The sequence below is a fragment of the Saccopteryx bilineata genome, chromosome 1 (assembly GCF_036850765.1).
Source record: "Saccopteryx bilineata isolate mSacBil1 chromosome 1, mSacBil1_pri_phased_curated, whole genome shotgun sequence".
Classification (NCBI taxonomy): domain Eukaryota; kingdom Metazoa; phylum Chordata; class Mammalia; order Chiroptera; family Emballonuridae; genus Saccopteryx; species Saccopteryx bilineata.
The window spans coordinates 242,961,818-242,988,061 of NC_089490.1; the positions used below are offsets into that span (position 1 = coordinate 242,961,818).

Consider the following 26,244-nt stretch of genomic DNA (forward strand, 5'->3'; position numbering starts at 1 on the left):
GAATAAAAAGTTAAAAAAATAAAAAATCAAAAAGAGTTGTTTTTTTTAAAAAAAAATTAATAATGAAATAAAGAAAAATAAAATAATAATTTTTAAAAAAAGGAAATTATTCCCCCCCTCCTTTTTTCCTCTCCTGTCCCCTTTTTCTTGAGAAAATCTTGTGGTGAACTGTGAATTATAACAAACAATGCCTGTGATGGAGGGCCTGAATTGGGGAAAAGTAATAAAGGGGCAAAAAAAAAAAAAAAAAGAAAAAAAAAGGAAAAAAAAAAAGGGGGACGGTATGGACCCACAAAAAGCAAATAAGGAAAAAATTTGGGTCAAGAATAAAATGATTTGCTTTTAGGTGTTGGTGTTGTCTAAGAGTTATGATGAGAGGAATAAGAGAACAGAAAAATGGGGGGACAAATTAAAAAAATACTATTGTATTTAGTGGAACAAGAACTAGATAAAATGGAGAGCCAGGGATGGGAGCACTGCTAGTGAGTTAAAAAGGTGAAGTAAAAACCCCCCAAAATGCCACAAACATAAGTTTGAGTCCCAGATAAGATAATTTGTTTGTTATTGAGGTTTGAATGAGAGGAGATGTAAAGGAGAAAGGAAGAAACTAATATAGAGGGAGAAAAGAAAGAGAGAGAGAAAAAAAAAGAGGGAACCAGTAAAAGAAGAAAAAAGAAAGGAGAGAGAGAGAGTTAAGGGTTTTGGAGTGCAACCCTCATAGAGAGAAATGAAGAGGAGAAAAAAGATAATGGGAGATGTAACACTTATGGGTAGTGTAGTTCAAGGAGAGGAGAGAGTAAGACCGGCAGAGAGTTAATCGGCCAAATTGGAGGAGGAAAAAAAGTATCAAGAATGAAGATAAGAGAAACAAACGAACAAATATAATAAAATGGGATAGGTTATAAAGTCTGCAGATTATTCTTGATTTTGAGAGGTTATCTTCTTGTTTTTTCTTTTCTCTCCCTCTTCCTGGTCGGTGACTCTGTACCCCAGGTTTTGCCCCTTTGGCACGCTCAGGTAGAGGTTTGCAGTTGATAAGTCTCTATGGCAATGTCATGTATTGTGCTTTAGTCTCGTTGGGAGTCAAGGCTCATTAGCTTTCATAGGCTCCGACAGTGAGAGAGTCCGTGTTCCTGGAGCCTTTCTCCTAGTCTTTCCTTCCTCAATTAGTAGCCTGATAATCCAGCTATGGGGTTGTTGCTGCCTCTGCCTGGATAGTAAGAGGTTCAAAGAGCTGGCAACTCCCCACTCTATTTCCACTCAGCACAGGGCTCTGGGTAAGGCTCAGTCAGTCAGAGCTGCTAGCATAATCAGGCGGGCTTTCCTCCCACTCAAAGACCTCTGGCTCTGCCACTCTGTCTGGTAACACAGGCGGGCACCCACTTCCGGGGTGCTTGGAGGAAACTCTCATTCACTATCTGCGTGCGCAGACCAGGATATCCGGCCAGCAGTCTCACGCTCTGAGTGAAACCCCCAACCGCATGGAAATTTGCAGCGCTGGAATTCGCTCTCGCTCCGTCCCCGTGCGCGGCTTTTGCAAGGCGCTGGGGCGGCCCGAGATTCCGCTTTTGCCCACACAAAGGCCCCTGACTCTGCCCCTCTGTGCGATAACCCGGGCGCGCCCTGCTGAGGCACTCGGAGGAATCGCTCACTACCTATCTGCGCGCGCACACCAGGATATGAGGCCGGCCGCGTTTCCCTGAGTGAAACCCTCACCAGCACAGAAAATTTCCACCGTTGGAATTAGTTCTCGCTCCCTCCCGTGGGCGGCTTTCCCAGGGCACTGGGGCTGCCCAGAGATTCTGCTTTCGGCCCACAGAAAGGCCTCTGACCCTGCCTCTCTGTGGGGCAACACGGACACCCACTTCTGGGGCTTAGGAAGAGATCTCTCGCCCACTAACTGCGCACCAACCAGGAGAACGGGTAAAATGGCTGCCCCGCTTGTCTTTCTTTGTTTGGGTTTGGCGCGAGTGTTAGCTTGTATTGCCCGGCTTGCCACAGGAACAGTTTTTCCTCCGCTAGGATCTCCGTGCCACAGCCTGGTTCGGCCTTTTGTGCGCGGCCTGGATGTATTCACTCCCTTTGCCCGCCTCAGTTTCTATATTCACAGTTACCAGAGAAAGCCGCCCTGTTTAGGTTAGTGAGGAAGGCGGAGCATTTCTTACTCCCTATTTCCTTCAGGATTTGGTTATATATTTAGCCAATTTTTCACTCGACCATACCTTCGGGTGTATTGTGAAGCATCTGGAGGCTCCAAGTATAGGTTTTTCTGTTTCTGGTTGAAGATCTTGTTGAATTTTGGGGGAGATTTATCGGTATCGCTTCCTACTCCGCCATTACTCTGACGTCATCTCCCTATAGTTTTCATTATATAAGTCCTTTACATTCTTTGTTATGTTTATTTCTAGGTATTTAATTTTTTTTGTTGCAATCGTGAAGGGGATTATTCTTTTGAGTTCGTTCTCAAATGTTTCATTGTTAGCATATAGAAAGGCTATTGACTTCTGTATGTTAATTTTGTATCCTGCGACCTTACTGTATTGGCTTATTGTTTCTGGTAGGCTTTTTGTGGATTCTTTGGGGTTTTTGATGTATAGGATCATATCATCTGCAAAAAGTGATACCTTTACTTCTTCTTTTCTGATATGGATGCCTTTTATTTCTTTGTCTTGTCTGATTGCTCTGGCTAGAACCTCTAGTACCACATTAAATAAGAGTGGAGAGAGTGGACAACCCTGTCTTGTTCCTGATTTAAGGGGGAAAGCCTTCAGTTTTGTGCCATTTAATATGATGTTAGCTGATGGTTTATCATAAATGGCCTTTACCATGTTGAGATATTTTCCTTCTATACCCATTTTGTTGAGAGTCTTAAACATAAAATTGTGTTGTATTTTATCGAAAGCCTTTTCTGCGTCTATTGATAAGATCATGTGGTTTTTGTTCTTTGTTTTGTTGATATGGTGTATTACGTTAACCGTTTTATGTATGTTGAACCATCCTTGAGATTCTGGGATGAATCCCACTTGATCGTGATGTATTATTTTTTTAATATGTTGTTGTATTCGATTTGCTAGTATTTTGTTTAGTATTTTAGCATCTGTATTCATTAGAGATATTGGTCTGTAGTTTTCTTTTTTTGTGCCATCCTTGCCTGGTTTCGGTATGAGGGTTATGTTGGGCTCACAAAATGTGTTTGGTTGTATTGCTTCTTTTTCAATTTTTTGGAAGACTTTCAGTAGAATAGGAACCAAGTCTTCTTTAAATGTTTGATAAAATTCGCTGGTATAGCCGTCTGGGCCTGGACTTTTATTTTGGGGGAGGTTTATAATGTTTTTTTCTATTTCTTCTCTACTAATAGGTCTGTTTAGGCTTTCTGCTTCTTCTTGACTCAGTCTAGGAAGGTTGTATTGTTCTAAGAATTTATTCTTTTCTTCTAGGTTGTTGAATTTAGTAGCATAAAGTTTTTCATAGTATTCTACAATAATTCTTTATATATCTACGACGTCCGTGGTGATTTCTCCTCTTTCATTTGGGATTTTGTTTATATGAGTTCTTTCTCTTTTTTCCTTGGTAAGTCTTGCCAAGGGTTTGTCAATTTTGTTGATCTTTTCAAAGAACCAGCTCCTTGTTCTATTAATTTTTCCTATAGTTTTTCTGTTCTCTATTTCATTTATTTCTGCTCTGATTTTTATTATCTCCTTTCTTCGGCTGATTTTGGGTTGTCTTTGTTCTTCTTTTTCTAGTTCCTTAAGGTGTGAAGTTAAGTGGTTCACTTGGGCTCTCTCTTGTTTATTCATATATACCTGAAGTGATATGAACTTCCCTCTTATCACTGCTTTTGCTGCATCCCATAGATTTTGATATGTCATACTGTCATTTTCATTTGTCTGTATATATCTTTTGATCTCTGCACTTATTTCTTCTTTGACCCATTCATTTTTTAAAAGTATGTTGTTTAGTTTCCACATTTTTGTGGGATTTTTCCCTCTTTTTTGCAGTTGAATTCTAGTTTCAAGACTTTATGATCAGAAAATATGCTTGGTACAACTTTGATTTTTCTGAATTTGCTGATGTTGTTTTTGTGGCCCAACATATGGTCAATTCTTGAGAATGATCCATGTACACTGGAGAAAAAGTATACTCAGTCACTTTGGGATGAAATGTCCTGTAGATGTCTATCATATCCAGGTGCTCTAGTGTTTTGTTTAAGGCCACTATATCTTTGTTGATTATCTGTTTGGATGACCGATCTAGAGCCGTCAGCTGTGTATTGAGGTCTCCAAGTATGATGGTATTTTTGTCAGTTTTTGTTTTAAGGTCAATAAGTAGCTGTCTTATATATTTTGGTGCTCCTTGGTTTGGTGCATATATATTAAGAATTGTTATGTCTTCTTGATTCAGTGTCCCCTTAACCATTATGAAATGGCCATTTTTGTCTCTGAATACTTTTGCTGTCTTGTAATCAGCATTATCTGATATGAGTATTGCTACACCTGCTTTTTTTTTTATGTTATTTGCTTGGAGTATTGTTTTCCAGGCTTTCACTTTGAATTTATTTTTATCCTTGTTGCTTAGATGAGTTTCTTGTAGGTAGCATACAGTTGGATTTTCTTTTTTAATCCATTCTGCTACTCTGTGCCTTTATTTTGGTGAGTTTAATCCGTTTACATTTAGTGTAATTTTTGACACTTGTGAGTTCCCTATTGCCATTTTATAGATTGCTTTCTGTTAGTTTTGTGTCTTGTTTGATCCTTCTCTTTCATTTTTCTATCTTTTGTTTTTATTTGGTTGTATTCCATACATCTTTCCTCTGTTGCTATCTTTTTTAAATCATGTACTTCTGTGGTGGTTTTTTCAATGGTGGTTACCTTTAAATAATGAAAAGGGTTCCTACCCTGTTCATTGTAATGCACTATTTTGTGAGTACTTTTGCACTCCATCGTCCTTTGCTACTGTTAATCTCCATCATCTCCTCCCTCTTTCTTTTTGTGTTGTTGTCACAGTTTAAATTTGGTTTTATTGTGTTCTTCTTGGAGCTTTTACTTGTGGCCTTTTTTTTTGTTCTTTGTATCTGATTGGAGAACCCCCTTTTGTAATTCCTGGAGTGGGTGTTTTCTGATGATAAATTCCCTCATCTTTTCTGTATCTGTGAATGTTTTTATTTCCCCTTCATATTTGAAGGATAGCTTTGATGGGTATAGTATTCATGGCTGAAAGTTCCCTCTTTCAGGACTTTAAATATTGGGGTCCACTCTGTTCTAGCTTGTAGAGTTTCTGTTGAGAAATATGATGATAATCTAATGGGCCTTCCTTTATATGTTGTATTCTTCTTTTCCCTGACTGCCTTGAGAATTTTTTCTTTGCCGTTGGTTTGTGTCAATTTCATTATGACGTGCCTTGGAGTAGGTTTGTTGGGGTTAAGAAAACTTGGAGTTCTGTTTGCTTCTTGAATTTGAGGCTTTAGTTCTTTCCACAGGCTTGGGAAGTTCTCATCTATTATTTGTTTGAGTATGTTCCCCATTCCATTTTTTCTCTCTTCTCCTTCTGATATACCTGTTATTGTTATGTTATTCTTTTTGATGGAGTCAGATAATTCCTGTAGGGCTATCTCATTTTTTTAAAATTTTTGAGTCTCTTTCGTTTCTCTGTTGTGCCTGAAGTTGCTTGTCTTCTATTTCACTAATCCTACCTTCTATCTGGCCTGTTCTATTAGCTAAGCTTGTTACCTCATGTTTCAGCTCGTGTATTGAGTTTTTCATCTCTTTTTGATTTGTTTTTATAGTTTCAATTTTCTTGGACATATATTCTTTGTGTTCATTGAGTTGTTTTCTGAGCTCCCTAAGTAGCCTTTATGTGTTTTCTTGTATATCTCTGAGCAAGATATTTTTAGGATTTCTGTTTTAAATTCTCTGTCATTTAACTCCAAGATTTCTAATATATTAAATTTTTTCTCCATAGATTTTTCTTCATCTATCTGTGTTACCTCTCTTTCTTTTGTATCCATGATATTTGATTTTCTCTTCCTTAATGGCATCTGAGGGTGGTTTTGTTGATAGTATTAATGTGATTTCATAAAGAATAAAAAGTTAAAAAAATAAAAATCAAAAATTAAAATGTTTTTTTTAAAAAAAAAATTAAATAAAGAAAAATAAAATAACATAAAAAAATGGAAATTATTCCCCCCCTCCTTTTTTCCTCTCCTCTCCTCTCCCCTCTTTCTTGAGAAAATCTTGTGGTGAACTGTGAGTTTTATTGTACTTAATAGAAGAAACAATGCCTTTACTGGAGGGCCTAAATTGGGGAGAAGTAATAAAGGGGCAAAAATAAAACCCGAGAAAAAAAAGGGGGTATGGACCCACAAAAAGCAAATAATGAAAAAATTTGCGTCAAAAATAAAATGATTTGCTTTTAGGTGTTGGTTGACTAAGCGTTATGATGAGAGGAATAAGAGGGAAACAAGAGAATGGGGGGACAAATTAAAAATTACTATTGTATTTAGTGGAACAAGAACTAGATAAAATGGAGAGCCAGGGATGGGAGCACTGCTACTGAGTTAAAAAGCTGTAGTAAAGAACCCCCAAGATGCCACTAACATAAGTTTGAGTCCCAGATAAGATAATTTGTTGGTTATTGAGGTTTGAATGAGAGGAGATATAAAGGAGAAAGGAAGAAACTAATATAGAGGGAGAAAAGAAAGAGAGAGAGAAATAAAAGACAGAACCACTAAAAGAAGAAAAAAGAGGAGAGAGAGAGAGAGAGAGAGAGAGAGAGAGTTAAGGGTTTTGGAGTGCATCCGTCATAGAGAGAAAGGAAGAGGAAAGAAAAGGTAATAGGAGATGTAACACTTATGGGTAGTGTAGTTCAAGGAGAGGAGAGAGTAAGACCAGTAGAGAGTTAAGCTACCAAATTGGAGGAGGGAAAAAAAAAATCAAGAATGAAGATAAGAGAAACAAACGAACAAATATAATAAAATGGGATAGGTTATAAAGTCTGCGGATTATTCTTGATTTTGAGAGGTTATCTTCTTGCTTTTTCTTTTCTCTCCCTCTTCCTGGTCGGTGACTCTGTTTCCCAGGTTCTGCCCCTTTGGCACGTTCAGGTAGAGGTTTGCAGTTGATAAGTCTCTATGGCGATGTCATGTATTGTGCTTCAGTCTCATTGGCAGTCGAGGCTCATTAACATTTATAGGCTCTGACAGTGAGAGAGTCCGTGTTCCTGGAGCCTCTCTCCTAGTCTTTCCTTCCTCAATTAGTAGCCTGAGAATCCAGCTATGGGGTTGCTGTTGCCTCTGCCTGGATAGTAAGAGGCTCAAAGAGCTGGCAACTCCCCACTCTATTCCCACTCAGCACAGGGCTCTGGGTAAGGCTCAGTCAGTCAGAGCTGCTAGCATAATCAGGTGGGTCTTCCACCCACTCAAACAGCTCTGGCTCTGCCACTCTGTCCAGTAACACGGGTGGGCACCCACTCCCGGGGCTCTTGGAGGAAACTCTCTCTCACTATCTGTGCGCAGGCCAGGATATCAGGCCGGAAGTCTCACACTCTGAGTGAAACCCCCGTCCGCACGGAAAGGTTCCAGCGTTGGAATTGGCTCTCGCTCCCTCCCCATGCGTGGCTTTTTTAGGGTGCTGGGGTGGCCTGGACATTCCGCTTTTGGCCCACACAAAGGCCCCTGACTCTGCCCGTCTGTGGGATAACACAGGCGCACACTGCCGAGGCACACGGAGGAATCTCTCACTCACTATCTGCACCTGCAGACCAGGATATCAGGCTGGAAGTCTTACCCTCTGAGTGAAAGCCCTCCTGCATGGAAAAGTTCCAGCGTTGGAATTGGCTCTCGCTCCCTCCCCGTGCGTGGCTCTCTCAGGGCGCTGGGGCGGTCCAGAGATTCCGCTTTGGCCCACACAAAGGCCCCTGACTCTGACCCTCTGTGGGATAACACAGGCTCTCACTCCTGAGGTGCTGGAAGGAATCTCTTGCCCAGTCTCCGTGCGCACTAACCAGGATATCAGGCCGGCCGCCTCACCCTCTGAGTGAAATCCCTCCCTCATGGAAAAGTTGCAGCATTGGAATTGGCTCTCGTTCCTTCTCGTGCGCGGCTCCCTCAGGGCGCTGTGGCGGCCCGGAGATTCCGTTTTCGGCCCACACAAAGGCCCCTGACTCTTATTCTCTGTGGGGTAACACGAGCGCCCACTGCTGAGGCACTCGGAGGAATCTCTCCGCCACTATCTGCACGTGCCGACCAGGAGATCGGGGAAAATGGCTGCCTCACTTGTCTTTCTTTGTCTGGGTTTGGCGCGAGTCTTAGCTTGTATTGCCTGGGTTGCCACAGGCACAGTTTTTCCTCGGCTTGGATCTCCGTGCCACAGCCTGGTTCGGCCATTTGTGCCGCGGCCTGGATCTGTTCACCCCCTTTGCCTGCCTCAGTTTCTATATTCCCAGTTCCCAGTGAAAGCCGCCCTGTTTAGGTTAGTGAGTAAAGCGGAGCATTTCTTACTCCCTATTTCCTTCGGGGTTTGATTATATATTTAGCCAATTTTTCGCTCGACCATACCTTCAGGTGTATTGCGAAACATCTGGAGGCTCCACGGATAGGTTTTTCTGTTTCTGGTTGAAGATCTTGTTGAGTTTTGGGAAAGATTTATCGGTATCGCTTCCTACTGCGCCATTTTGCTGACGTCGTCTCCTGAATTACTTTTTTAATAAAAAAGATATACTTCAGAAAACTAAAGACACTATAAACAAAATTATTTATTTATTTATATTTTTATATTTTTCTGAAATTGGAAACAGGGAGGCAGACAGACTCCCGCATGTGTCCGACTGGGATCCACCCAGCACGCCCACCAGGGGCGATGCTCCGCCCATCTGGGGTGTCGCTCTGTTGCGACCAGAGCCATTCTAGCACCTGAGGCAGAGGCCATGCAGCCATCCTTAGCTCCAGGCCAACTTTGCTCCAATGGAGCCTCGGCTGTGGGAGGGGAAGAGAGAGGCAGAGAGGAAGGAGAGGGGGAGGGGTGGAGAAATAGATGGGCACTTCTCCTGTGTGTTCTGGCCAGGAATCGAACCCGGGACTCCTGCACGCCAGGCCGATTCTCTACTACTGAGCCAACCGGCCAGGGCCTCAGTATAAACAAAATTAAAGGACAAATTATAAACTCAAAAAAGGTTGAGGTACAAATTGGTAATAATGGGCTACTATCTTGTAATACCTTTAGTTTTTACAAGTCAAAGAAGGTTATTTGAGAGAAAAAAATAAAAATGAAAGGACTATTTGAAAATTAAAACTGGTCTAAGTAAATGAATTAACAGATAGCAGAAAAAATACAACTGGTCAATAAACATGAAAAGAAATGCTCAACTTCACTAACAATCAAAGTAGGAAAAATGAAAATGCTCGCTAGGTGCTACCTGTCATCTATGAGACTGGCAGAGAGGAGAAAGGTCTGTCCTGGTGAATGTGGACGAGGCACTGTGAGGTACCAGCACTACTTCTCTCCACTGCAGAATAGTTTGATAACATCATGATGGAAAATGTGAACCTAGAAGACAAGATTTGGAGATCTACAGCATTTACAGGCATTTTTGGTAGGAATATAAGTTGGTACCATTTTATGGAGGGCAATCTGGCATTATCTTCCAAATTACAAACACAGGCACTCTACAATCCAGTAACCCGCTTTAGGAACCTTTCTGATAGATATACCCACACAGGGAAATGACCAAGGAATAAGTTTATTTATTGCAGCATTGTATGTAATATGTTTTCTTGAATCTTATTTTTAGCACAAAGCAATGGTGGGCTAAAAACATCTTGGAAAAAAAGACCCCTAAAATCTCACAGCTATAGTCTTTGTCTTTTTTGCTTTAGAACAGTGATTGGCAAATTATGACCAGAGGGCCGAATCTAGTTTATGGCCTATTTTTTTTTTTCTTTTCATTTTTCCGAAGCTGGAAACGGGGATGCAGTCCGACAGACTCCCACATGCGCCCGACCGGGATCCACCCGGCATGCCCACCAGGGAGCGATGCTTTGCCCCTCTGGGGCGTCGCTCTGTTGCGTCCAGAGCCATTCCAGCGCCTGAGGCAGAGGCCACAGAGCCATCCCCAGCGCCTGGGCCATCTTTGCTCCAATGGAGCCTCGCTGCGGGAGGGGAAGAGAGAGAGACAGAGAGGAAGGAGAGGGGGAGGGGTGGAGAAGCAAATGGGCACCTCTCCTGTGTGCCCTGGCCGGGAATTGAACCCAGGACTCCTGCACGCCAGGCTGACGCTCTACCACTGAGCCAACTGGCCAGGGCATGGCTTACTTTTTGTGTGGCCCTTGAACTAGGAATTTTATAATTTTAAGGGCTTGTAAAACAAAATATAACAAAGAATACGTGACAGATATCGTAGATGGCCTGCAAAGCTTAAACTATTTACAGGAAAAGTTGGCAGACCTCTGCTCTGGAACCTCTTCCCAACCCCCTTGTTATTTTACTCTCCTTGCCTGGTGACAAGCAGGCAGCTCCTCGCTTCCTTAAGCTGTTTTATAGCCTAAGTTTACAGCTGATATGTCTCATAGCTGTGGACCGAGCCTGTGGTCTGAAGGATTTTCTGGGGGGCTGGTCTGAGAGTGACCCTAACAGGGGAGTCTCCTCTCTAGGTGGTGGATGTTTCTAGGATGCTCTTCTGTTAGGATTCTGACCAGTTGGTGCATCTTTGTGTTGTGAACCGTGTCATCCATTGAACATTCTTTTCAGCTGCCAGCTGTCTAATGTTGTGATAACTGTTTCCATAAGGGCAGCCTTTCTATTTTGAGAACCTGCTGCCCCAGGAGTTCATGGTTTGTGGGATGTTTTCACATGAGGCTGTTGTACCCTTTTTGGGAGGTGTTTTTCTAATCACTCTGGTCCTTTTCCAATAGAAATTTCAGTTTTGCTCTTTCAGTTTCCATTTCTGATATTTCTTCCCTCAAATACTCTTGAGGAGAACTTGGGAATAAAAAGTAATAATAACAGCAACTACTTGTTTCATGTACTGGGCGAGGTCCCTTTATGTGCGCTGTTTTCAGTTTCCACTCCTACAGGTATTATTTCTCCCGGGATTCCAGTGGAGGAAACCAGGACACGGTGATGGTATGCAGCTAGTCCAGGAGCTCTGCCATTTGGTCCCATCTACTGATTTTCCAGAAAAATAAAAAAGAAAAGATGGGGTGGTGGTGAGGCTCGTGAAGCTGAGAGCCTGGCTCACCATTACACAGCTAGTTAGCCGGAGTGAGGATTCGAATCTCTGGCGTCCTGACTCGCATTCCGGTGCGCTTTTCACTACATCAGGACTTGGTTCCTGAGCCCCAAGTGACAGCCCCAAACAGCTGTGTTTATCTGTCTTGCATGTCTCAGCTTGTTTTGCTAGCGGGGCAAAAACTACTTAAAAGGATCCTCAATCTTCACCTTCCCACTCCCCTCCACTTACACTCATGTGCTTCCACTTGCCCCATGAATAACTTCACAGAAGGAATTGTGCAATGTCACCGAGCCTTCCTCTGGTGGTGGAGTTACCCCCCGGGAGAACATTCACTTCCTCGTGACTCCAGTTTGCTGTCAGATTGCCTTTCCCTCTCTTCTCTTTGATCGGAATCTTAGTTGTTTAGGTAGGAATTTGAGGAGCAGATGTTATTCCCCTTGAACAAGCCCTTTAATTCTCCTTAGTACTGTGTCTAATAACTCTTAATCCTGCCCTTTTAACTCTGTGGCTGGCAGAATTAGGAGCAAAGTGAGACAGGAATGGTGAGCCTGATGCTGAACATTTCATTTTAATGTTGGCAAAGGGAGCACGTGAGAAACAGTGACACAGAGGGAAATGCTAAGTTTTCCTACAGAGCTAAGAAAGCTAGGTGACTATTGGTGTGCGATTACTGAGATTTTCTATTTCCTTCCAAATGTAAATAGAAGAGTTTGGTAGGGCAAATAGCCAGAGAAATGGAGCCGTTGACTCCTTTTACTATCTCATCTTTTAAAATTTTTACTGTGTTTTTAAGATTTTCCTTCCCCTTTGGAAATTAAAATGATTCACCAGAAAAAAAAAAGTGATTGCATACAGTACTTGATCTTCCATAGTTAAGTGAGGAAAATTAAGACTTACTCCAAGTAGGAGTCCTGTAAACAAAGATACACCGTGTGAGCTATATGGTTTGTTCCATTCCTGCTCTACAAGACTTGGATTTAGTAGTCTGAACTCTCTGATTACCAAAGATCTGATCTGTTTGTTTATATATAAAAAATATTGGACTCAATAGCCTATGCTGTTCTCAGTGTCTAATCGCTTGAACTTTGGTGTCTCAGTCGAGATCTGATGAGGAGAGAGAGGTCACACAGTAATCGGAACGGGTATTTTATAATAAAGAATTACTAACTGAACAGGCGGTTGGGCTAACGAGGGATTGGCTAGTAAAAACTCTAAAGAATATAGCAAATAAAAGGAGTAGCCACTGCCCTTGGGTAGAGCTAGAACATTCAAGGGAGAGGTCTCTCAGACTGCGAGCCAGACCTTATTGGAGAGGGCGAAGCTGTGGCTCCCTGGATGCTAAAGACATTGCTGTACTGCTGTGACAGCAAAACTTGCCAGAAACCTGCCTTGCCAAGGTCCCTCTGCTGCAGAACCACAAAGGAGGTGCTGGGAAGGGGCTCCCGGTTTCTCCAGCTGTGGACCACTGTGCCCCTCGGGAGCCTGGTGGTGGAAAGGCTATGCATGCAGCAGCAGGCAAACCCTGGGGAGGCCTGTGCAGTGCAGGAGCCCACCAGGAGGAGCTCACCAGACCAGGAGCAAACCCCTTCCTCCTGCACTGATCCTCCAACTCCCTCTAGGCTCAAAACGTAGCATCATGCAACTGGCAAAGGAAAATACTGGAAGAGCCCAAATCCATTTTTGCAGAGCAGGCAGTGAAGGTGAATTTGGAGCTGAGAGGCAATAAATGGACAACTGGAACATCTGATTAGACATTTAATTCTATATCTTATTATTGGTGCCTCCTCATGAACTTAACATTTAAATCTGGGACCTAGTCAGGATTCTGCTGAGGACCTCATTTCTCCCAGTGTTTCAGGAGGGATGCCGCACGGCCAGTGGGCCTCACTTTTGCTTTTCTAGGTTCCTTTGCTATAAACATCTGGTTTGGGAGCTTCAGTTTCTCATCTACCTCGGCATCTTGGCCATTGTAATGAAATTGCTCACTCTGTAACCATTCTAACCTCAGAGCCCACTCAGGTCTTTGTTTGAATTATCTTTGCCATTAAGCAGTGCTGTGAATCAGTACATTAGGAATGGCTTTTTGAAGACTAAATATTTCAGAAACTCTCAGCTAGAATTTCAGCATTTTAGGAGAAACAGTATAAATTCTAAACAGCAGTTTCTAGTGGAGGCTGTGCCGAAAGGCACTTCCATTGCTAAATATCTGGTTTAGATTTGGTAACCAACCAGGAAGAGTAATACTGTTGAGACCTAGCCAGACATACAGAGATTTTACTTTTTATGTATGTTCTGCTGCTAGAGGACAGAATTATTTTCTGAAATACCCACTTACTTCTCACCCTTGAAATTATAGACTTAGAAAGTAAATTGGACTAAATAGCTTAAATTTTTGTTTAAATTGTTTTATTGCTAGAGTTTATTTTATTTTGAGATTGGCCTGTTTGGATGAATCATAAAGGAAGCTATGAAGATAGCTTTAAAAAGATGTTCATTTTAATTTTGATAGAAAAATTTTATGTTTGGGACTTTGATCGTTAAGTTGGTACTCCACAAGAATTCTTTATGGGTTTGTTATTGATATCTATTTACTTTTTTTAAAAAATTTGTTTTTTACAGAGACAGAGAGTGAGTCAGAGAGAGGGATAGACAGGGACAGACAGACAGGAACGGAGAGAGGTGAGAAGCATCAATCATTAGTTTTTCATTGTGCGTTGCAACACTTTAGTTGTTCATTGATTGCTTTCTCATATGTGCCTTGACCGCGGGCCTTCAGTAGACCGAGTAACCCCTTGCTGGAGCCAGCGACCTTGGGTTCAATCTGGTGGGATTTTGCTCAAACCATATGAGCCCGCGCTCAAGCTGGCGACCTCGGGGTCTTGAACCTGGGTCCTTTGCATCCCAGTCCGACACTCTATCCACTGCGCCACCACCTGGTCAGGCTGTTATTGATATCTATTTAAGGTGCATAATTTTTCTTTAGTGTATGTGCTACCAAAGCAAGCACTCAGGTACATAATTTTTGCTTTCCATTCATATTCAAATTCTTCTTTTTTCATTCAGTGAGAGGAGGGAAGGCAAAGAGACATACTCCTGTATGTGCCCTGACCAGGATCCACCTGGCAAGCCCACTATAGGGTGATGCTTTGCCCATCTGGGGTATTGCTCCATTGCTTGGCAACCAAGCTCTTCTTAGTGCCTGAAATGGAAGCCATGGAACCATCCTCAGTGCCTGGGACCAACTTTCCATAATCGAGCTATGGCTGCAGGAGAGAGGGAGGAAGGGAGAGAGAGAGAAAGAGAGAGAGAGAGAGAGAGAGAGAGAGAGAGAAGTGAGAGGGAGAGGGAGAGGGAGAGGGAGAGGGAGAGGGAGAGGGAGAGGGAGAGGGAGAGGGGTGTAGAAGCAGATGGATGCTTCTCCTGTGTGCCCTGACCGGGAATTGAACCCGGGACCTCCACATACTGGGCCAATGCTCTACCACTGAGCCAACTGGCCAGGGTTGCATTTATATTCATTTGACAATTTCTTTTTTAAGCATGGCACCTGTGATAACATACCTCTAAGGTTGCTCTTTGTGATAGTTTACCATGCTATCTCTAAGAATGTTATAGTGTGCTTTTAAGCAAGGTAAATAGGAATTTTTTCTTTCTTTTTTTTTTTTTTTAAATAAATTTTTATTAATGGTAATGGGATGACATTAATAAATCAGGGTACATATATTCAAAGAAAACATGTCTAGGTTATTTTGTCATTAAATTATGTTGCGTACCCCTAGTAAATAGGAATTTTTACCTGAAGTGTTTACATCAATCACCTTTCTAAATTTGTAACCGAAAGTTACATTTAGAGGTTGGACAATGACCTTTTTTTAGTACTGGTAGTATTGTCATCCAAATGGACTTTTATAGGTTTCATTAGATTTTTTTTCTTTTTGTTTTAAATCAACATTTTACTTAACTTAGTATTTCATTTTTCATCTACTTTATGAGGCAGTAGGACTCTTCTGTTGTTCCAAGGTTGAGATTGTTTTATATTTATTTCATATTGTTAATGGCTGCACTGTTGAGTGCACTAGCCACTAGCATACGCGACTATTTAAATTAAAATTAAATAAAATTAAAAATTCAGTTCCTTAGTTGCAGTATTCATATTTTAAATGCTTGACCAGTCCACATGGCTACTGTAATAGACAGCATAGCTATGGAAGAGTTCCATTGTCACAGAAAGTTCTGTTGGACAGCACTAGGCTTTACTGAGTATGGTGGTGAAAGAATTGCAATTATTGATGTGGTAGCTTTCTTTCTTATTGCTAGCCAGTCGGTGACTGATATTGCTCCAAAGTCTTACTTGGGAATCAATTTCATGGGACCACTTTTGATACAAACTGTGTCAGTTCAAGCTCCCCCAAAACATACTTTGAAACTTGAGGATTTACATGCAGGAGATTTGTTGAGAAGTGGTTCTGGGATCAACCCCCATGAGAGAAGGTGCAAGGGTAACAGCATGAGGAAGATGGAGAAATTGAGTTGCCATGTAATTGCAAGAGCAGCCTCAGCTATTCCTACAGGGAGAGCTGAAGCTGGAATAACCTTCCAAGATATCCCACAATGAAACAGAGCTGGACCGTTTTACTACTTGCCACCCAGTCAGTGAATGCGGGCTGCTTTGGAATGGTAACAGAACCTTGGGTGAGGGAGTTCTCTGCAACTTAGGGAAATTCCTGAGGGTTCAGCTGTTAGCCATCAGCAGGCCAAATCCTGGAGGCTGGGGTGATGAGTACTTGAGTCCTGAAGGGGTAGATCAGGGTGGCACACCCCAGCATTCACCACAGCCACAACGGCAGGATCAGTTTTAACGGAGTGGTGAGGGTGGGAAGGATACTGTAGTGCTAGAAAAATAAGGGAGGAGATAACCCGTTCAAACAACTGACCTGTGATGGGGAGGAGAGCATAGACAATTCCTCAGGAGATGGGAAAGGGTGGGGTCCAGCTTGTAGGTAGTGGACCTGCCTCGTGCAGGAAGGTTCATTTCAGTAGTGTAATTGAAGAGAAGGAAGAAGAGAGTTCACATGCAAGTCAGTTTATGACATTAATGGGAGGAAACTGAGGCAGTTCCTTTTTTTTTTCTGGGAAAGAGCAAGAGGACTCAACAGTTGGAAGAGGGGGAATTGGATGGAGTTAAGATTTAAAATGAGTAGAGAAGATTTTGATAGATTGCTGTGGAGAGTGAGAGGAGAGCACTAACAGGTAGCCTCTGGGGGTGAGGGTGCATTTGAGGGTGATGTTCCTGATTGTAGAATTATCAGTTTCTGCGGTTGTGACTTTTTCTCTGGCAGTGCTTAATGTGGTTAAAGTATATACATCATGCTCAGTGTCTTACCAAAGTACCTTCTTTTTCTTTTGCACAGCCATCAAATCAAGTCATTACAGTATAGTAACACAGGGGACATGATTCTTGTTGTATCTGGAAGCTCTCAAGCCAAAGTGATTGACAGAGATGGTTTTGAAGTAATGGAATGTATAAAAGGAGACCAGTATATTGTGGACATGGCCAACACCAAGGTAAGCATTAAACAGAACATTTTACTGAATTTAATTAACTCAGCACACACTTATTAACAATTTGTTTGAATTGCCATAATTTACTGCAAAAGATAGATAGTTTTAAACACTTTGTTATTTCTCACAATTCTGTGATTTACCAGAAAGTTCTTCTGCTTCATATAGTATCACTTGGGTCACTAGGATGGTTATAAGGTCCAAATGACCTCGCTCAGATGGATTTGAGGTTGATGTACCCTATGGCATCTCATTCTCTCTCCCTCTACTCCCTTCCCCCCTTTCCCCCCTCTTTTCTTTTCACATGTCTAGTTTGGGATTGTCACATGTCTAGTTTGGGGTAGACTTACTGGGGTTTGACCTCTTGACTGATGAGTGGGTTCCATGAAGGATGAACATGGAAACTTCAGATTTCTTAAGGTCTGGCTTCAAGTTTTACATAACATCATAGGTCCAGTCCAAATTTTTGGGAAGAGGAGATAGACTCCACCATCTGATGTGTCAGTAGCAAGATTACATTAAAAATATCGCATGTGGTGGGAGATGTTGATGCAGCCATTTTGGAAACACTTTCTACCACAGACCTGCTGTGTACTAGGTGTTGGGACAAGAAGGAAAGAGGGTCTCATCAATGTTTTTTATACAAAAATTTTTAATAGGATGATGCTATTATAAAATTAATGTGTAAGGAATTTTTTTTTTTTTTTTTACAGAGACAGAGAGAATCAGAGAGAGAGATAGACAGGGACAGACAGACAAGAACGGAGAGATGAGAAACATCAATAATTAGTTTTTTGTTGCGCATTGCAACACCTTAGTTGTTCATTGATTGCTTTCTTATATGTGCCTTGACCGTGGGCCTTCAGCAGACCAAGTAACCCTTTGCTTGAGCCAGTGACCTTGGGCTCAAGCTGGTGAGCTTTTGCTCAAGCCAGATGAGTTCACGCTCAAGCTGGTAACCTTGGGGTCTCGAACCTGGGTCTTCCGCATCCCAGTCTGACGCTCTATCCACTGCGCCACTGCCTGGTCAGGCTGTGTAAGGAATTTAAATATCAATTAACTAGAGCCACAATAATACTGTGGCTATTATAAATGGCTTATTTATAATTGCTGACATATCTGTGGGTTGGCAGCTCTTGGCTGGGCTTGGCTTTGGGCTGCAGATGGAGTCGAGGTCTGTTCTGTGTCTGTTCTTCCTTGCACCAGAGGACTGTGTGAAGACAGGTTTTTCTCAAGGTGATGGGAGAAACAGAAGAAGGAAACCCTAACTTAAAAAGCACATTGCAGGCCTTGGCTCATGTTGTGTCCACGAACATTCCATTGCCCAAAGCAAATCACATGGCCATGGGTAACAATGCAGTGGAGAAATGGGTCTGGTCTCTATTGAGGAACTGTAATATCTACATGTCAAAAATGTGGATCCAGGGAAGGTTGATGAATTGGGAACAATAATGTCATCTACGGCAGATATATTAAAATGTCAGTGGATATGATGGATGCAGAATTTTGAACTTTCATTTTAATTTTGATTTTTACTTTCTCCCCCTTATCTGCCTGACATCTCTTCTAGTACACTAACCCACAGTTTGTGCCTATATCAAAACTTTATATGAGATTTGATTGTTTGAGAAAATACAGTTTATTTTCATTATTCATGGGTTCTGTATTTGCAGACTCACTTGCTAAGATTATTCTGTAACTGCAAGTCAGTACTCAGGGCACTTTCATAGTCATTTGCTGAAGTCACTGCACAGAAAAACAAAAAATTTGAACAGGGTGATCCTCTGCCTTCTTGCTTCAGCTGCTGCACTGTAATCAGGGTCCCTTTTGTGGTCTATTTAATGCTGTGTTTTTCTTATCTTTGTGCTTTTTGTTGGTGATTTTGTTGTTTAAAATGGCCCCTAAGTGCTGTGCTGAAGTACTGTAGTCCTCAGTAGTGTTCCTAAGAAGTCTGTGGTGTAAGGCGTATCAGAGAGAGTCCATGTGTCATAGAAGCTTCGTTCAGGAATGAGTTATAGCATTATTGACTTGGAGCTCAGTGTTAATGAATCAAATATGTGTGTGTGCGCGCATGTGCGTGTATGTATAAAATAATGTGTCCTTACACACACACATGTAAAACAAAGTTATGTATTGATTGGTTGATGAACATATGACCAGAGGCTTTCAGGAACCTCTCTATTCAATAATTAAATGTTTTCAGAACTTTATAAACCATAACTACTGTAATGAGGATTGATGTAATTTATATTAGGGACTTTAGTTGAGCCATTGGAATGAATTAGTACAGTATGTTTCAAACCGCCCCTTGTTGAGCCCTCTTGGAGTGCCTCTCAATCCTAGTGTGGGCCATAACCTGATGACTGTTCTTGTGTTTGTTGACTAATTGTTTATTGGGTGTTCAGTATGTGTTAGATGATTCAAACATAGTTCAGATGTAATTTAAACATAAAATTACATACAATTATAATATAATGGTGGTTTGAATAGTTTTTTTTCTTTCCATGTATTCCACTAGAGTTTCTCATTCCCCTTGCCTTAAACAACCATTGCCCTAGGGATTCCACCAGAGACGTAATTTTTTAAATTTATTTTTAATTTTTTTATTTATTCATTTTAGAGAAGAGAGAATGAGAGAGAGAGAGAGAAAGAGAGAGAGAGAGGGAGAAAGGGGGGAGGAGAAGGAAGCATCAACTCCCATATGTACCTTGACCAGACAAGTGCAAGGTTTTGAACCGGTGACCTCAGTGTTCCAGGTCGACGCTTTACAGAGATGTAATTTTTTTTTTTTTGTATTTTTCTGAAGTTGGAAACGGGAGGCAGTCAGACAGACTCCCGCATGCACCCGACCGGGATCCACCCAGTATGCCCACCAGGGGGCGATGCTCTGTTGCAACCAGAGCCATTCATTCTAGCACCTGAGGCAGAGGCCCGTGGAGCCATCCTCAGCACCCAGGGCCAACTTTGCTCCAATGGAGCCCTGGCTGCGGGAGGAGAAGAGAGAGACAGAGAGGAAGGAGAGGGGAGGGGTGGAGAAGCAGATGGGCGCTTCTCCTGTGTGCCCTGACTGGGAATCAAACCTGGGACTCCTGCACGCCAGGCTGATGCTCTACCACTGAGCCAACTGACCAGGGCCTACAGAGATGTAATTTTTAGGGTGATGGCAGTAAGGAAGTAAAGCAAATGGGTCTCCAGATCACTCTTCTGTTTTAAACTCAAATAGTTTTGTTTTTATCTGTTTTGTTTGAAACTTCTGGCAATCCAAAACTTTACTTAAACAACTGGTGTGTGGACTTGAAAGCTTTAAAAACTGTCATTTAATCTATTCTTTTATTAATTTGTGATTATAATAGGTACTTTTTCTTTTTTCAGCTGCTGTACTGAGAGAGAGGGAGAAAGAGACAGACAGGGACAGACAGACAGGATGGGAGAGAGATCAGAAGCATCAACTCGTAGTTGCAGCACCTTAGTTGTTCATTGATTGTTTTCTCATATGTGCTTTAACTAGGGGGCTCCAGCTGAGCCAGTACTCCTTGCTCAAGCCAGCGATCTTGGGCTCAAGCCAGTGACCGTGGGATTATGTCTATGATCCCACACTCAAGCTAGCAACCCCACGATCTAGCTGGTGAGCCTGTTCTCAAGCCAGAAACCTTGCGGTTTCAAACCTGGGTCTTTTTTTTTTTTTTTAACATTTTTAAAATTTAATTAATTGTGTTTACATAGATTCTAGGGTCACCCTGAATGCCTCCCCCACCACTATTCCCCTCAACATCTCACTTGTCCCCCTTCCCTACAGCGCCCTCCCCCCTTCCCTTCAGGTTTATCCAATCCTATCATCCCCTTTCCCTCTGTCCTCTTTTCCTCTGGTCCCTTTGATCCTTCCTCTGTCTCAATTCCATTCCTCAGTTCTCATTATTCCTTGGATTCCTCAAATGAGTGAGGTCATATGATATTTTTCTTTCTCTGCCTGGCTTATTTCACTCAACATAATTGTTTCCAGGTCCCTCCATATTGTTGCAAAAGGTAATATTTCCTTATTTTTCATAGCCCCATAGTATTCCACTGTGTATATGTACCACTGCTTTTTAATCCACTCGTCCACTGATGGACACTTGGGCTGTTTCCAGATCTTCAAACCTTGGTCTTCAGCGTCTCTATCCACTGTACCACCACCTGGTCAAGCAATAAATACTTTTTCTAAAAAGTGTGAGAAATAGAAGTTTTTACCTGCCTCCAAGTTCTTCTTCTTCTTCTTCTTTTTTTTTTTTTTTTTTGTATTTTTATGAAGCTGGAAATGGGGATAGACAGACAGACTCCCGCATGCGCCCGACCGGGATCCACCCGGCACGCCCATCAGGGGTGATGCTCTGCCCACCAGGGGGCAATGCTCTGCCCCTCTGGGGTGTCGCTTTTGCCACGACCAGAGCCACTCTAGCACTTGGGGCAGAGGCCAAGGAGCCATCCCCAGCTCCCGGGCCATCTTTGCTCCAATGGAGCCTTGGCTGCAGGAGGGGAAGAGAGAGACAGAGAGGAAGGAGGGGGGGTGGTGGAGAAACAAATGGGCGCTTCTCCTATGTGCCCTGGCTGGAATCGAACCCGGGTCCCCCGCACGCCAGGCCGATGCTCTACCGCTGAGCCAACCGGCCAGGGCCTCCAAGTTCTTCTTAATGATCGTAGTCACTCAGGATTTCTTAAATTATAAAGACACCAAGACTTTGTTGATTTAGGTTTTAGCCAAGAAAATTTCAAAAAGAAAGGAATCTGGTTGGTTTTGTGTATGGCCATTTCTGTAATCTCATACTTATACATACAGTATATATAGTAAAATAATTAGGAAACCTGGATAAGGTTGGATAAACAAATCTAGGTAGAAATACATGAAATTAAAATACTATTAATTACCAATGCTATATGTAAAAAACTCCATGTCATACTATACAATGGTACTTTGAGATTCGAGCAGACCAACATACAAATTTTTTAAGATATGAGCTGTGACTCGGTCCATATTTTTGTTCAAGATCTGAGCGAAATTCCGAGATATGAGTCATGATTCAGAAAGTTGCCGCTAGTTGGTGTGTTGGCGCATGGGTCCAGTATCTGCAGCACAACACCAGCATCTCGTTCTTTCTCACGTGTTACCCACAGAATCAGTTTGAATCTTGTGTACTGTACTTGTTCTTGCATCATTTTTGCATTTTTTACTAACCTTTTTTGTGTGCTTTCATGAGGCCGAAGAAAGTGAGCGTAAAGGACAGTGGTGAGAAGAAGAAGAGAATGATATCAATAGAAGTAAAGCAAGAAATAATAGAAAAACATGAATATGGTGTACGAGTGATTGAACTGGCAAGGCTGTACGACTGCAATACATCTACAATTTGTACCATCCTTAAACAAAAGAATTCAATCAAAAGCACAAATCCAGCAAAAGGAACTACAATTCTGTCCCAGTTAAGGACAAGTATCTATGAAGAAATGGAGAAGCTTCTGCTGGTGTGGGTGAAAGAGAAAGAGCTGGCAGGAGATACAGTGATGGAGACTGTAATATGCGAAAAGGCACGTAGTATTTATGGCAACTTGAAGAAGAAAGAACCATCAACCTCAAAAGAGGCAGCAGAAGATACGTTTAAGGCAAGTCATGGCTGGTTTGAAAATTTCAAGAAGAGATCTGGCATCCACTCGGTGGTGAGGCATGGTGAAGCTGTGAGTGCTGACGTTAAGGCATCTGAGGAGTACATCGCATGTTTTGCTGTGCTTATCACAAAGGAAGGCTACATCCCCCAACAAGTGTTCAACTGTGATGAAACAGGATTGTATTGGAAAATAAATGCCCCGGAGGACTTTCATCACTGCAGAGGAGAATAAGCTGCCAGGCCATAAACCTGTGAAGGACCGTCTGACCCTTGTATTGTGTGCAAATGCTAGTGGTGACTGTAAAGAAAAGCCACTGCTAGTGTATTATTCCAAAAATCCTCGAGCCTTTAAGACTCACAAGATTCTTAAAGAAAAACAGCAGGTTATGTGGCGCGCCAATGCTAGGGTATGGATTACGTGGCAGTTTTTTATTGAATGGTTAAATCTTGTCTTTGGTCCTGCAGTGAAGAAATATCTTCAAGAAAATAAACTCCCAATGAAAGCATTACTAATCCTTGAAAATGCTCCAGCCCACCCACCTGGTCTTGAAGATGACATTCTTGATGAGTTCAAATTCGTGAAAGTCCTCTACCTCCCCCTTAATACGACTTCAATTTTGCAACCTATGGATCAGCAGGTCATTTCCAACTTTAAAAAGCTTTACACAAAGCACTTGTTCCACTGCTGCTTTGAGGTGACTGAGAATACAAATCTAACCCTTTGAGAGTTTCGGAAAGATCACTACAACATCGGGATATGTTTACGCATTATTGACTTGGCATGGCAAGAGGTTACAAGAAGAACCTTGAACTCGGCATGGAAAGAGTTATGGCCTGATGCTGTTGCAGACAGGGACTTCGAAGGATTTGAACCAGAGACTGAGACCGAGGTAGAAGCGTCAGCACTCACAGCTTCACCATGCCTCACTACCAAGTAGATGCCAGATCTCTTCTTGAAATTTTCAAACCAGCCATGACTTGCCTTAAACGTATCTTCTGCTGCCTCTTTTGAGGTTGATGGTTCTTTCTTCTTCAAGTTGCCATAAATACTACGTGCCTTTTCGCATATTACAGTCTCCATCACTGTATCTCCTGCCAGCTCTTTCTCTTTCACCCACACCAGCAGAAGCTTCTCCATTTCTTCATAGATACTTGTCCTTAACTGGGACAGAATTGTAGTTCCTTTTGCTGGATTTGTGCTTTTGATTGAATTCTTTTGTTTAAGGATGGTACAAATTGTAGATGTATTGCAGTCGTACAGCCTTGCCAGTTCAATCACTCGTACACCATATTCATGTTTTTCTATTATTTCTTGCTTTACTTCTATTGATATCATTCTCTTCTTCTTCTCACCACTGTCCTTTACACTCACTTTCTTCGGCCCCATGATAGCACACAAAAAAGGTTGTGTCCCTCGAAAAGTCGATGGGTCTGGAGGTAGATGAGGGTGACATAAACGAGCTTGTCGAGGAACATGAGGAGGAACTCTCAACTGAGGAGTTGAAGGAGCTACAGATGATGTAACATAGGGAGCTTCTGCAAGAGATTAGTAGTGAGGAGGAGGTAAAGTCGGAGGAAGTGATTTCTACAAGTGAAATTAAAGACATGCTGGCAATGTGGGAGAAGCTTTCAAGTTTCATTGAAAAGAAACGCCCAGAAAAATTTTCAACTGGTCGTGTTTTGGCACTTTTTAATGACACTTGTCTGTCACATTTCTGTAACATTTTAAAAGGCAAGCAAAAGCAAACCTCTTTGGATAGATTTTTATTCAAAAGTTCTACACGTGAAAGTGCCAAAAGTGCAGCCAAAAAGGCAAACACAGGTAATGATTAAATGAAAAATACGTAATGTTAAGCTTAGGTTAAGTTTAAAGTTAAGAAAGTGCATTTTTTTTACAATTAAGTTTTTGTGGTTTCATTTTAAGTAAAGAAAGTGCAGTTTTAATTTTGTTTAAAGTAAAGAAAATGCAGTTTTAGTTTACATTTAGTGTTAAGATAGTTTACGTGTCTACAGTGCCTGCATCCCTCCCTCCCTCTCTCCCTCCTCCGCCATTCACCTCTGTCTGTCTCCAAGGTAAAAATACAGTACTAAATAACACTTTTTTCTTTTATTTCATATATTTTGTTCTGCATTGGTAAAGTATACATGTGTGTTTCTTAATTAAAAACATGTCTTTTTTCATAATTTAGGATGGTTTGGGGATGTTTCACAGGGCTGGAATGGATTAAATCTATTTCAGTTATTTTAAATGGGAGAAATTTGTTTGATATATGAGTTGACTGACTTATGAGCTCAGTTACAGAATGAATTACACTCATATCTCAAGGTACCACTGTACTGTAACTTCCCCCACCTGCCTAATATTATCTCCATTTTGATTTCAAAATCATGGTTAATATTTACTCTCTTTATTTCCCAGAAGCAAATATAATTGATTGATTATTTACTCATCTACGAAATGTTACTGATACCTTAATTGCAGTCTTTGGCTCGAGTAATGGCTTTTGGAAATGCAAGAATTATTATTCGAAAAGAGTAGATTTCTTGGGACACTTTTTTTTCTTAACTCTTTAACCTCTTTTCTGATTCCAAGAGTAATTAGTAACTTGTGACTTTGCTGGAAAATTCAACAAATAGGTTATTAAAGGAAATAATTACGTATATCTGATCTATTATGATGAAATATTATGTACTTCAAATATAAACAGGCCTTTCTAATTATATTGTCAAATTGTTATCTTGTTACATTTGTATCTCTAATCTTTATATTATTATTTTCATGTGTATATGTGTGTTTATGTATATTTAAAGATTTTATTTATTGATTTTACAGAGGGTGGGGGTAGCGATAACTATCAACTCAAGGTTGCTTCACTTTAGCTGTTCATTGGTTTCTTGTTGTATGTGCCTTGACTGGGTAAGCTCAGAGTTTTTGAACCAGTTACTTCAGTGTTCCAGGTCAGCCACAAGCCACCACCAACCAGTCTGTATATATATATTTTTTCTTTTTAAAATGTGCTTCCTGTGGTACAGAAATACATTTTTTCCTGTTACATCGCACAGCATAATACAGGGAGAGTAATTACACTTGCATCTTTTTTATTTTTTTATTTTTTATAGCAAGGGCTGGGGGACAGATAGGGACAGACAGACAGGAAGGGAGAGAGAAGAGAAGCATCAAATTGTAGTTGTGGCACTCTAGTTGCTTATTGATTGCTCTCTCATATGTGCCCTGATACAGGGTGGGGTGGGGGCGCTCCAATTGAGCCAGAGCCAGTGACCCCTTGTGATGTTCTCACAAGGAAGAAATCTCCTAACAGTGCATTTCTCAGAGCGTGTCCCCTTTGTTAAGTGGTGCCTGTTGGTACTTTACTAACGTGGAAGAGGACAGGCTCTTCTGTCCTTTTATTGGGAGCTTTCTCCCTGAGTGTACTTGAGTTATGGAAATTAGAAGCTTGAACAGGAATATTGGGCAAAGATGTTTTCAAATGCTTTGTATTTCAATAGTACATGTAGTTATTCTGATATCCTGCTGCTCTGAAAAATTGCTCTTATGCTTATAGGTGAAATATATCAGTCATGTTCTTTTAATAGTAAAGACTGTTTCCTAAGTAGTGAAATATTTTAAACTGTGAGTTTAGCTATATTTTTGTTTCTTTAAGCAGTTTTAACTGATGATTTTAACTGCAAATACAAACTCTAAGAAGTGCAATGCTTTGAAGTACATGTGTTTCTTTCCAGTTTCTGAATATTTCCAGATCTTTTTCTCTAAGAGAAACTTCCTCACACTGGTTTCTGTGCTTTGACATATACCCACAATTCTGGGAGT

At 41.5% G+C, this 26,244-nt stretch overlaps 1 protein-coding gene across 1 annotated transcript in view; it reads left to right on the forward strand.

The window, feature by feature from the left end:
- Positions 1–26,244, forward strand: part of WDR70 (WD repeat domain 70) — a 306,182-nt gene that overhangs the window by 78,032 nt on the left and 201,906 nt on the right. Inside the window, exon 8 of the mRNA XM_066239985.1 lies at positions 16,632–16,785. Coding sequence (XP_066096082.1) covers positions 16,632–16,785 — 154 coding nt within the window. The remainder of the gene's footprint in view (positions 1–16,631; positions 16,786–26,244) is intronic.